General features: G+C 36.1%; 1 protein-coding gene across 8 annotated transcripts in view; it reads right to left on the reverse strand.

The window, feature by feature from the left end:
* The window catches only part of LTBP1 (latent transforming growth factor beta binding protein 1), a 202,061-nt gene that overhangs the window by 68,144 nt on the left and 119,747 nt on the right, over positions 1–14,170 (reverse strand). For 5 of the 8 annotated variants that reach the window (XM_054196705.1, XM_054196708.1, XM_054196710.1 and 2 more), the window contains 5 exons: positions 8,817–8,939; positions 7,091–7,258; positions 3,646–3,879; positions 1,609–1,631; positions 484–586 (listed from right to left, as the gene is read on the reverse strand). In XM_054196705.1, the coding sequence (XP_054052680.1) occupies positions 484–586; positions 1,609–1,631; positions 3,646–3,879; positions 7,091–7,258; positions 8,817–8,939 (651 nt within the window). The remainder of the gene's footprint in view (positions 1–483; positions 587–1,608; positions 1,632–3,645; positions 3,880–7,090; positions 7,259–8,816; positions 8,940–14,170) is intronic. The other 3 variants (XM_054196709.1, XM_054196713.1, XM_054196711.1) reach the window with 2 other exon arrangements.

The following is a 14,170-nucleotide window of genomic DNA, read 5'->3' on the forward strand; positions in this document are numbered from 1 at the left end:
GGAGGTTTTCATTAGTTTATTCTGCTTAGATCTAGAGTAGAAAAAAATAGTATAATTGGGTTTTCCATCATTCTCTGCTTGTGAAAAAAACTGAGGTGCTAAAGAAAGGAAGCACAATAGTAAAACTTTTGCAGTGAAAGTTATGCATAAATCTAAAAGGAGACACCTAAGTAAAGTTTCCTCTTGGAAGGGGTACAAAGCCTTGACTCTGCTGACATTAAAGTTCTCATGTACGTAATCCAGGATATCACTTTTGCCTCAAATATGTCTTTGCCTCCTAACAAGTCACCCAGTCGATGCCAACCTCTCAATTCCTCCCACTTCACCTTCCATGATTTTCTTTCCCTGTATGCTACTTATGGAAAAATTGCTTGTGAAGCTGCAATCAGTTTTTCACTAACCTCTGTTACAACTGCTGCCTTCCCATTCTTTGCAGAATTGTAAGCACTCTCTCATACTAAAAGATAAGTCAAAACCAGTTACCTGGATACTGTGGATGTAGGTTAATTGTTGAAATTCCAGGAGAAAGCTGAGGCTGCCCAGGCTCTAGATCAGGCTGCTTTTCTTGATCAAGGGAAGCTAATTCCTAAAAGAAAAATTAAACATTTACATTCTGAAAACTTCCTCTTCATTCAGCTATCATAACAACCTGCAGACTCCTGGCTTGAGAAACCGCTAACGTTCTCACTTGAGTGGCTTTTGATAGCAAATCATTAATTACCACCAATTCAAGCCTGAAAGAACATAGAATATTATGTTTACACAATGGCATACAATTTAACATTGATTTTATTTGAAGCAGCCATTTAATGGAGCTTCTAATTCTACCTTTGGCTTTGTCCCTCCATATTTCTCCCATCCTCTGGTCTTTAATTGCTTATGAATGGTATTTAATTGCAGTTCAGCATCACACAGACGTATACAACCAGATATGTCTCCTTGACCATTGTGAAACATTCTCTCTTAGCTTTTGCACTGATCATCTTGTTTTCATAAAAGTGTTAGATGCTTATAAGTCTTTAGGAAAAGGAAATGAAGTACCGTTGCAGTTATTCCTAATGAATCCCATTATCTTCAGCATAGAGAACCTGCAATCTCCAGACTGGGGGACTTAACACAAATACGCACCTGCTCCTCTCCACTGAATACACAGCAACCATAAAAAAAACTAGGAAACTGGCTCAGGCAGTAATACAAGTCTCTTAAGCAGGTGTCACAAATGCTTCTCAATGCTTCATGCTGTTTCTCTCCAAGTCATTTTCTCTAGCTGTCGGTACCTGTGGCTCTCCTTCATACTGTCTGCATTTTTCAATATCCTCTTTAAAATGCAGCCTCCAGAACAGGATAGAACAATATAGTACTAGACTCTCCACCAATGCCCTAAAGGCATCCTTTAACCTCTGTTAAAGGAACCTCTTTCCTGTACCTCACTACCCGCCTGTTGTTGTATATAATAACACGAGCTCTTTTTGCCTCAGGGTTTGCACTGTAAGTCCACAGTGAGCTGTTTGTTCCTCATCGATCCTAAATCCTTTTCACAATTATGGTATCACACCTTGTACACATGGTCTGCATTCTAACTCCTACATAAATCACATCATGTTTTACCTGATCAGGGGCTGCAGTTGCCACTAAAACCAGAAAGAAAAAAGAAAAATAATCAGTCTTCACATCACATTTACTTACACATTCTATTTAATACTACTAGCACATTTGAAAGTGGTTGCTGCCATTGCAGAAAAATTTCAGGCTCTAAGCTCATCCCAAAATTGTACAAACTTGAAGTAATGTTCCTGAAGCAAGTGTGAAAACTAACGCGAAACCAGAAAAAGATTCTACACACTGACCAATGCTTATAATTATTTACTGTATAATATATTGGATGTATAATATAAATAATTTATAATTATTTACAGTATTCAGCTGCCGTATAGGTTTCTCAGTTGTTCCCTTAGACACAATCTGAGAAACTCACAGGTTAACTCACTGATTAAACTTTAAAAATTCCTTCCAAGGAATATCAACACCTGTAATTATTTTTAAGGTAAATTAATATCATAATGACATATAACTAATCATTAACAAATTTGCAAGAATTTATTGTTAAAAAAAAATAAATCAAGTTTGGAAATTTGCCTTTCCTTTAAGCAAGTAAAAGTGGTTTGTTGGGTTTTTTCCCTCCACAAAAGTGACTTTTTTTCTGGGAAGGAGTGGTAGGAATTTCATAGAAGTTTTTATTTTCTATTGCAGTTAGCCTTTTTTGAATTTGTCTTCTACTGATGAAAATCTATATGCTTCTGTAAAAAATATTTTTCTTTTCACAATCAACATTTTCCACAGGATAGACTTAAAAAAATATATATTAAAAAAAAAATAAAATCACTCTTCTTGCTCTAGTTTCTTCAGCATTAGCAGGGAGGCTGATTTTCAGAACTGGGAGAACTTCTGATAAAATCTCCAAAATTCCAAATGCAAACATCCAAAAACGGAATATAAAATTCAAACATGCGTATGTATCATTACTGACTTAGAGTAAGCATATTTTTGAAGTTTTTTATTTTAAAAAAACAATACTCCTTTTTGCTCCAGATTCTCTGTGTTTTAAGATTCACTAAAATGTGGCAATCTTTCTAATTACTGAAGTAATATTTTAGTGAATGATAGGCTGCTTTTTTCGACTTCGTAACACAGAAAAGCCCAGAGGTTTATGAGAGAATTTCTAATCCAGCACAGTCTGTAAGTATATTTGAATGGCTTATTTTTCTCTCCAGATTCAGTTTAGCTCCATTTTCTTTTTGAAAGTAAAACCAGAGCAGTGATTTTAACTGGAAAGTAACCCATGTCGCACAGAGTTTTGCAAAGTCAGCTGACTGAAACTGTTTCTAACAATGGCCTGACAGGCAGAAACACAACTGCTACTTGGAAATAACCTCTTAAGTACTCAATGTCATGAGAGGGTTCTTCAGCAACGTAGTTCTTGTCTACAGTTAGTTCATCCCAAGTTTGCTGGCAATATATTTATAATAATAATGCTTTCTGCATTTCTTTGCTTCTGGATCAGTTTTAGACTCAGGACAATTTCGGCTGCTGTCAGTTCTTAGAGGAGCTTGCGGAAAATGAAATCTGAGAAAAATATCTTAGAGGAGTCAACTAATCGTTAAACAGCCCAGCAGAGGGGGGCTGACCAAGCGAGCAGCTGCAGGGGTGAGAGCAGACCACCTGAAGGGGAAGCATGCCCACATCAGGTGGTGCTAATCTACAGCAGAGTAGAGAAGGAAGATGATGAAAACTCCTTAGCTTCTGCCACCCCAAGTACTAGTAAATCAAAGCCTGAGTTGAGTCTACGTTAGACATTATAAATATCTTTATAAAAGTCTTCAGCCAAATATTTATTATTTCTTATCATAAAAATTTGTGAAATTAAAGCAATCTCTATCTCCCCATGGCATTCTCAGCATTTGGCAGGAGCCATACATAAAATTTTAGAAGTAAATCGTGTTAACACAATACACTCCACAACGTGGAACACTGCTGTGGGAAGTGACGCCTCTTTGTCCTGCACTGTATGCAGCTACTCCACAAAGAAATACACCATTGAAGACACATGCATAGAAATATAGAAAGACTAAATTTTCCCACTCTCACCTTCTTGCACAGCCATCTCAGTCTCACTTTTCTGTGAGAAGGTCAGTGCCTCCACTGGCTCTTCCTTTGCTGGGAGAGGTGGAGGAGAAGTACCTTTAGCAACAGGTTGAGTAATCGGGGTCTTGCCAATGACAGGTGGCTGTACTCTAACTGCAGGGTGATGATATAGCTTGTTTCTGTGAGGGCCAGAAACCGTATAACCCATTCCACCAGGGCAGATTTCCTTAAAAGCAGCTAGATTTGGGATGGGAAAATATTCCTTTTAGGAGTCTAAAAGTGCAATATGTTGACATAGTGGAAAATATAATGACTACCACTAATAAATTTAATCTCATATTGTATATACATTTTTACAAAAAAATATTGAAAGACAAGCTATGTATTGCATGCTAATATGACTTAGCATTCTCCCAAAATCATGTTCTGGCTGTTATTCCCAGGAGGTTTCCACTCCAGATTACCATCTTTCTTCAGTTATGTTTAATCTATCATTGTATTATATAAGATAATATTATATAAGATATTTTGTACTAATCCTCTTCAAGCAGTATAGCCTTTCCAAATATGAATTTAAATATGCAAATTGTCATCATGATCTACATTGCATAAGGAATGACAGTCACTATTTCTATCATTCTCTTTTTGCCAACACCAAAGAAAAAAAGCTCACCCCCCTGTACTAGAGAAGCAGAAGAATATCAATGAGTAACAACATTTGTTCACAGGATCCCATTTGACTTCATCAGAGGTCTCATACCAGCCCTGATCCAAATTCCACTGAATTGAATAAGTCTTTCCACTGACCTCAGTGGGCTGGATAAAAACAAGATGGGGATCATAAAAAGCCAAATCATCACTGGAAGTGAGGGGAAATAATCTCATTTATAAAGCTGCTACAGAAAAGGGTAATGAAAGTTGGGCAGCAGCACCTGCTCTGATCTCTGCAGCTGCTCTACATGAGCATCAGGTTTTGCAGTCCTAGTGGAAGACTAGAATGAAAAAGAAATACAGGTCAGCCTTCCTCCCCATCAAAAATAATAGCTATGCTCCCATCAGGGACAGGGAGAACTTCAGGAGTCCTGAGGGGGCAGGGCTTCATTGTCCTCATTGCTCTAGGTAAAGCTACGTTGGGATGAAACACCAAAAATTTAGTCTCCCAGGTGCCCAAAGTGATTTCTTACAGTTTCTTAAAAGATGTGCAGAGTGGGGCATTGGTAAGTTCACAAATTCTGCATTGACCACATCAGGCTTTTAAAATGAATTAGCATCTAAAATAAACCCACAAAATACTCACTATAAGTACTCCACAGATGAATTCCTTAAATTATAAATTAAATTGCAGTATGCATTAAATGCATACTGTGTTCTATTACTAAGACACCATCAGAAAAGACAAAGGCTCAAACTGATTAAACTGAGTGGATTCAGAACAATGAAATGCTAATATCAAAATGAATGCTCATATCAAAACTTGCCACAAAACCACCCAACTGAGGGTGGGAATTCTGGTCAAAGGAGGAAGACAGAGAAAATTTGATGCCTGTCCCTTCAGATGCATACTCAGGATGCAGGAAATCTTGTTTCCAGTCATATTCTCTCAAATGCAGAATAGAAGCGTGAGCCTTATTCTACCACAGCTCTGATAAGTGCTCTCAGCACCTGGGTATACAAAATTGGCCTCTCTCAGTCTCTCTTTTGGAGCTGGGCTACTTTGTACAAATATTTTAAACGAGTGAGAACTTTTTAATTCAATGACTCTTAAATTAACATGGGATGCTGCAGTAAATACATTACCCCATTCTGGAGTATCCCACTTTCACACATTTTTCATAGAAAACTCTGAAAGATTATGTATTTAACCTGTTATAGAAAGGAACATGAAAGTTGTCATGAAATGGGAAAAGTGTTTCCCACACAGCTCATCAGAATTTTCTACCCACAGATCTTCTCTCTGACATCTTTTCATTAAGACAAATCACTAAAATAACCAATTCTACATAATATTCAACGATGACTAGAGCGCAGCCAACTTTGCAAAAAGATATATACTCTGCTCCAGAATACACACAATTGGACATAAAGCCTCATGCAATATTCTCATAGATGCAAAGCATCTGCATTTAAACTGCAAGTCATTGATGAGAATATGTTTTTTTCTCCATTAAAAAGCCACATAAATATTATTTATCTGAAAGTGAACTGGTCTTTTAAAATCCTAATCAGTGATCTTGCAACACAATGGTCATGCAGGAAACAATGGCTTTAAGAATCAATTGAAATGCTCAAAAATGTTGGTCACTTCCATTTCTGCAAGCCAAACTTAAAAGAAGTAAGGAATATGCTGCTCTCATCATGTCTCTGATGCTAGCTGTGGATTTCTCAAAGCAGCTAGCTAGTTTTGAAAATCTGAGCCTTTATAAAATACTCCAGAGAAATACATGACCTGTGTCACAACAGTGGTATCTTCAGCAGCAACTTCAGGAAGGACAGTGGATTACCATTACAAATACCTGTGCTAAAATACTGAACAGGCCGTACATCATGTATATTACAATAAGCAATGAGGCTTTTAAAAAAGATGAATTTGAGACCATACATTTGGACAAAAAATAGTATTAAATTGATTTTGACTAAAGACTCCAACTTTGGTTGTTTAAGTTTTAAGCAAAATCAGGGAATAGAAGGTACTCAAAATCAGCGATCAGTACCTATAATGTGTGGGATCTTAAGCTATGAGCAGCCTAAATGAGGGGGGCGACCAACCACCCTGGTATGTTCCAAGTCCTTCTATATTTAAAACCAGCAGGACTCCAAGTGAACACTGATAATAAAAGCGAATTTTATGTACCAAGTAAGGAATTAAGTGAAAGGTGGCATGAAATTTTTAACCACCAGTTTGTTGTTAAGAAGGCGACATCATACTTTGCACATTCCCCAAAATGGATGGTAAAGATATGAAGGAAGGTTAGAAAGCAGAGATACTCCCATACATATTCCCACTATCTGTAATGTAAACTACAACACATGTCATTCTGTAACCTAATTCTCAAAAGCTGCCATCCTCTCACTGCTGCTTTTAACAAAGAAGAGTATTAATTAGATTTTGTGTTAATTTGTCTGTATTCATAGTCAGAATATACTGTACAATTAATTTATCTTCATGTGATGGAGAATCAAAGTTCAAGGACATATTCTGAAATGCAAATATTAATCTGGAATTCTATCACAACATATCAAAGATAATTCCTTTGTTTTAATCACAAATCCCTATGAATAAAACTACTATATATGTGATTATTCTACTATCATGTAAAGAACTGTCATAATTTACTGATGGACACTTCTTGTTTAAAATCAATTCTTGGATATATTTTTTTTTCCAAAAGCACACATAACAAACACAGGGTGGGGGCAAGAGTTTGCCTTTTTAATGGGAAGTTCTTACCTGTTCCCGGCAGCGGACACTTCTCACAGTGCGGGCCCCAGGCTTTGCCAACACTGCAACAGCAAAGCTGCTTGCTGAGCTGAACAGAAAGAGGATGCATGCATTGCTTTCCTGCACTAACAAACCGGTAGCAGGGTCCCTTCTCTTCAGCAACTATAGGATTATCAGCTGCAATGAAAGTGGAAGAGAGGATGGTACTGTTCACACGAAATGCAAAACAGAGCAACACCACTAGATTTCCAATACCAGTTAAATGGATTAATATTACCATCTGCACCGGTTTTATTTCAAACACCTATCTCAAGCCATAATCACAACATAAAAGAAAATTATTATTTCGGAAACACTCCTGAATTCCAACTCATCCTAGACCAAGGATAAAAAGTATTTTGAAGAAAAAAAAATAAATTCCAAATCAGCAGTTGCCATGCTGCCACAACAGAGAGTCAGAATCAGCTCTCTCACTTGTATACAAGTCCGACTGCTGAAGAATACGGTCAATCACTAGCAATATACAGTTGTGTCAAGCTACATAGCCACCGGAACATTCAGCTATAAGTAGGCTACATAAATAAGACAGCAAAAGGATTAAGTATCATACTTGACTTTTTTTTTTTGAAAAAGAAACAATTATGTATTTACATTTTGTTACGATTAGTTTTAATGTGGAAGAGCCAAAGGCCATAAACTGTGACTAGTATGAGGTAACAAGAAGCTAAGATCCATTCAATTTTCTAACTTATGCATCCACATTCACACACAGTTAACAGTTCTAGGTAATATGTTCACTTCACTCAAAAAAAACAAAGGCTATCTGATTTTCAACAGGACATGTAAAACCAAAAACAAAAACCAACATCTTTTTTTGTGGTGTTAAACTGAAAAGTGGTAAGAAATTCTTCAAAATGCTGAAAAACTCTCTCAGTAATTGAGGGTCGTTACCAAAAGCATAAGACAATTGTGCTGAAAAAAATGAAAGAATTCACCTACAGCTCTAGACTACATTTTTTAAATCTGAAGATAGCTCAGATAAGGATCTTAGGAAATTAGGTATTTTTCACTTGTAAGTATTCTTTCCAAAAAACTTAAAGAGAGAAATTTAGCAGTTCTCTATGCTTTCTTTTCTTTTTGGAGAGGCAGTTGATCTCAAACCAAGTAAAAGCTGATTAAGAGAGGAAAATATTTGCATTCACGCTGTTCACAACTTTTTCTGTCTCCTGATTCTTTCTTAATTTTTAATCCTTCTTAATCAGAAGGAAAATGTGCCAAAGATCATCCTGGGCTGAATGTTTAGTAATAGAAACTACGCAGGTAAAAGCTGCAGAGGTGGAAGAGGGGAGGGCAAGACACACAGATAATTCTGGCTGGGCAACTAGCAGAGAAGGGAAAAAAAATTGTGGGAAGGAGAACTCCAGGCTGGTGAGAAAGACTGAGCGTATGAGGAGGCTGGCTGTGGCCTTGAAGGCTTTGTTTGACAAGAAAACCAGGAAAAGATGGCAAGGATTGTGGCCAGCTGCTGGTGGAGACCAAGGCTTCCAGGACAAAGAGACAGAAAAGAGGCGTGAGCACTGAGACTGAATAAATAAAGTGAATAAACTGAGAAGAGGAGGCAGGGACAGCAAAAAAGACAGGGACAGCTTAGAAGAGTTGGGGCCAGTCAAATAAATCCTCACCTAAAGTACAATTAAGTATCTATTTTGGTACTTTGATTAGCACTCTTACTTACGTATGCATCTTGAGAGAGTAGGATCTGGCACAAATCCCATTTTGCAGGTACATCTGTAGCTGCCCATGGTATTCAAGCACTCACCATTAGGGCATACTCCCTGTAACTGACACTCATTGATATCTGTGGGAAAATGGAAAAAAATCAGATGCTGAAACATATATCTTTTTTTAAACGTGCAGGAGTAACACTCCAATCAACACTACTTCCCATACTGACAATATTTGATTTATAACCTTTTGAAACACTGCTGAGCACATAACAGAAAAACAGTTACATTTATGCATCATTCTCAAGTACTCTAAATTAAAAAACAAATACACATTGACTTGCTTATCAACCCCTCTTTTCCTGACTAGACGATTGCTTGCCCAGTCAAACACAACTCACAAGAACATTCACAGAGACAAGTTTTAAGTGATATAGTATATTTTATACAGGATGGAACACTGCTTGACACATTTAATACAGTTTTTATTAGTCTTTATATTTGGTGGTGCCTGAAGGTTCATTTTGCTGGAAGAAGCACAACACAAAAATACCATCTCTAGCCTAAAGCTTACCATCTTAATAGCAAGAATATGCCTCAGGAAGCACAGAACACATGTGAAGTGCAGCAAAAAAAGACTGCATCCACAGGAACACAACTTCGTAATAATTAACAACTGCTTTGATAAAATTTGCTGTTAGGAGGGTACCTGCATCAGTGTCCTTTTCAGGGTCTCGCTTAATTATTCTCCCGTGGCCCAAGCATTGGGCCTCAGGCCTTCATCACACTTGGGGCTGTATCTGTAATTCAGTTACTCTTAGAATAGGACTTGTCCGACAATCATCTGGATACCATCTGTAACTAAGTCAGCCAAACTAGGATTTTATTTCAGGAGACAGTAACAATGTAGTTTGCACTGATAATAAAACCCTCAAAATAATTAAAAAAATAATACAAAAAAACCCCATAACCTCTGACTGTCTATCATAAATTGTCACGTTTCCTCTTTCAGAAAAACAGAGGCAGCACACTAAAACAGACCTACTTTAAAAAGCTTACATGCATTATTTCTACCTAGGACTTTTGTCGTGGTTTAGGCTGGGCTGGCCAATAAACAAATGACAGATGCTCTCTTTAACTGAAAGTAAAATTACTGAAAAGGAAGTTGGTTCTGTTTTACCTCAAATCAAGACAACTTTCCCTCCCTATCCCTAAGCTTGGAAAAAATGTCTACCTTGCTGCGTAAACAAGCTTCAAGTGGAAGTCAGACATTCCAGTTAGCTCCTTGGAAATCAGGTATTAGTGACCATTTTATCTAAAATATATATTAATAAATTTTCTCTTAGTTTTTATAAAACTCTCACCATTGTATTTGACTTCATTGTATGTTGCTGCACGATTCAACACAAACAACGAGGGTAAGAAGTTGAAAATGTAAAATACAACAGATGTGTCGGAGTTTGCTTTTGGAAACCTATAGAAAGAATCTTTCACATTTCTACCTTCTTCATTTTTCTCCACAAGTTTGGCTACCTGTCGCACTATGCAGGAGAGCACAGCTTAAGCTCACAGCACGGGAGACTGTAGCAGTTGCTGTGTCAGCAGTGATTTTTTCCAAATATTCAGTGTTGAGCTTATCCCTCAGCTCTTCAAATGCTGTACCTAATCTAGTATCTTGACACCACCTGGATCAACTTCACCTCTACGCACTTAGCCACACATGACAAAGAGTGATAATTTATATCCTAGAACTTCGGATGAAATGTGATGGAAACCACATGAATTACAAAGGATCAGCTCTGCCTCAAAGGAATTTTCAAGTGAAATTCCCAGACTACATGACTTTCTGACCTCAGAGGGAGTGGACTATTTAAAAAGGAGAATGGTATAAGAAAAGAGCACAAAAACATGCCGAAATATGCCTTAACGGCAGTCTACCTTTTGACCCATCCAATCTTTGAGCAGGAAGACGTTCCATATAAGCACAGAAGTATCTTATTTAAGGATTGCACTAACACAGATTATTTAGTAAACTAGATTTGTTCTGATGGACTTGATGAAAACTTTCTAGACAGTTTCTTCAGTTGCTCGGTCTGACTAGGTTCGTTCTTTTGTCCTGAAATCTCAAAATATGATTGGAGGCATCTACAGAGTGCCAGCTGATCCCAAAAGGGAGATGATAACTGTTTCAATATCATTAGCTTTTGTGACTATTGTGAGGAATGAATTTAAATCTTAACAGCTGCCAAATTAAAGACGTTATTGAAACATCCCTAAACAGAAACATATTGATGCTGCTGTAAAGTTGTTGGGAGGAAAGAACATATTGCTAACCCTCCACTTTCAAACATCAGGCACAAAAAGGAACTTAATGGAAGTGGAGACTATGAAATACCTAGAAGCTCATACAAAGCGAATACTGGAACACTCAAGAACCTGCTATAGAATTTTCTACCTGTTGTCAGTTTATGTTGTCAAATCAGTCCTCAAACGCTAAACCATGGAACAACTCTACTTGCTTTGACGAAGCACTGACTCTATCATCAGAAACAAGTTAGAGGAAGAAACTTTACACTGAATACAGGAAAAATCTTGATATCTGGGTTCACTTTAAAACGAAAATCCTCACCACAATTACACAAATTACATACACACACATGTAAAAAGCATATAGAGATTTTGGAGGAATAGGAAAAACATTGGAGAAATTAAGAGATGGAAGAAAGATAATATAAAAAATTAAAAATTAAGATACATATTTTTAACAAGGACTGTGCTCTTTCCTTCTAAGCTGGCTTTTGCTTTTTATCATTTAACATTAGTTACTTGTTGATATTGGTACATATAGTGAAAATAATTGCTCGCTTTCTACATTGTAATTGCCAGACATCTTTTAACAACTTTCTCCCTTTACAAATTCTAAATACACATTTTTTTTTATGGGAAAATGAACCTATACCACTAGTTAAAAAAAAAAAAAAAAAGAAAATAACTGCCAGGGGACATTCGTAACACACCGCTTTTTCTTATCACTTTTTCTGGGATATATATCCATGTAGAATTAGCAGAAATGCTTTGTCTGGTGAAGACAGCATTTAAACTTTAAATCAGTGAAAAAGGCAACTTATTTAAAATAATATTAATTTGACTTTGATTTTATAGTTCTTATTTCCAAGGAAACCAAGTCTCTTGTTTGTTAACCGTTGAAACACATTACCTATTTGCTTATATGTCACCATTGTGAAAAATTTGGAATTCTTCCTTCCTATCTAGGAGGGTAACTCCACCATTCTATACGTATTTAAGCAAGGTAAGTAATTACATAGCATTACATAAGTGCATTCATACTTTCAGTGTTTAAAATGACTAATGATGCACCTTTCATTTATTAGATGATGATTTTTACTCATTGTTTGCATCAAGCTTCATTTTATGGAATGTTAAAAATCTATATATGGATAAATTTTATTATTCGAATCCTGAAAGTATATAGGCATGTAAAAAAAAAAAAAAGCAAAATCCTGCAAAGACACAGATAGATAAGAAGAGAAAAAAATATTTATGAAATGTGCTTTTTAACTGGAGTTTGAATAATTTTATTCACAATGCTAGTATTATCTGTTCTACTCAAATAAACTATATCTTTTAAGTTTGCAGAACTATATCTGTACATTGTAGAAAGAAAAAAATTATGTCTGTTGTTATAATTCTCAAGCAGTTTTTCAATTTTGAATAACTTAACTACTGAACTTAAATGCATATACATACATATATTTACAGTGAAATGAAGAAAAAATTCTGTTCTGCCGAAGAGGGTACAAAATCTGGCTTTGTACTTAAATTCTAATTGCATGTTACAGACTTCAACTAGCTGAGTGATATTGAACACCTAGTAACAAAACTGTGCTACTTGGATTTTATAATGAAAACTTTTTAAACATAACTTATATTAAGTCTTTATACAGATAAACTGTAATTGTGAATTTTAAAGTAAATTGAATTTAAATATAATCTAAATAGAAACACACCTTTTACAAATCTGAAATTTATTTCTTGTCACTGCTGAGAAAAACTGGCATAGGAATGTATCGGGTGCATTTGGTGATACTGGCAGAATCTGTTTTAGAGTTTTGCCTACTAATAGGCAAATACTCCGTTCACAGGAGCTGTCATTACTGCCTCTGTACTAAATCTCTTCCCACATGAACTGTTCTTGTATGTCTAGTATTTAGAAATGTAACACCCCATTCACATGTACTCTGTTATTGCTATTTAATGTGGGCACTGCTACAATTCAGTACCAGTTTATATGTATGTAAATACCAATGAATGTTCTTTCTAGAGTTCCTGATATGGATATGTCTCTTGTTAAATTTGTCCAATTTTTAAAGTTAACTTTATTGTGCATGTACCGATGCTTCAGCATAACTTAATTATAGTGTATTTTTATGCCTCTTTTCCAAGTCATGTCTTCTCAATGAGCTCATTGAATTACTGAGCTGATACTCTATGCTGGATTACACAAGCCTATCTAGGGATTCAACAGAAACAAGCCACAAGTTGATGAAAAAACCCTTCAAATTTTCAAAAGAAACATACATACATGTAAGATTAGTGTTTATTTAACAACTTTGGCTAAAAAAAACCCCAATAACCCAAACCCTGCAGATTTACTATCTACATCATTTTATTTCAGACTGTGGTAAAAGGCTACCTTACCCAAAATGCTTCCTACCATCTGCCAGCCTGCCCAGCTGTGCAAATTGCACTGGAGTCAATTTGTTCAGGCAGCTGGAAAAGAAATCTGATTCAAGACTAACAGACTTTTTTTTTTTTTCTTTTTAGCCCTCTATTTCTTGTATATGGAGATAAAAAACATTTCGGTTTTAAATTAGTATAGCAATGAGAACTCATTTGCTCCATTGTAAAAACTAAAGAAACAACTACTTTAAAGTTGTCTGAATAATCTTTTGTTGTGTAAAAGTACAAACTGATGACATGCTTGTAGATCAAACACCTTAATCTACACAGAGGAAATAGTTTAAGGGGCTATGTAGCAGTACCATAAAACCATACATAGGTAAATAAAATTTTCTGAAGGCAACTAAATATTAATTTTCAGCTTCCAAGGAAAACAGAGTAATGAAGTTCCACTGGTAAAAAGCCTCTGCGTAAAAATGCCTCTCTGATACAGAAAAAAAAGATTAAGCACAGAGTTTTTCCCCACAGTACCTTGCATGGCTCCCCAGCAAACTCTCACAGTAGGTGCTGTTATTTATGATTTACAAAGAACTGGTAAATAAAACATTGATTTTGTATTAGTTAGTTGTTGCTTGACAATGTGAATGACTTGGCCCTTCTCAAT

Source organism: Rissa tridactyla, chromosome 3 (genome assembly GCF_028500815.1).
Source record: "Rissa tridactyla isolate bRisTri1 chromosome 3, bRisTri1.patW.cur.20221130, whole genome shotgun sequence".
NCBI classification, from domain to species: Eukaryota; Metazoa; Chordata; class Aves; order Charadriiformes; family Laridae; genus Rissa; species Rissa tridactyla.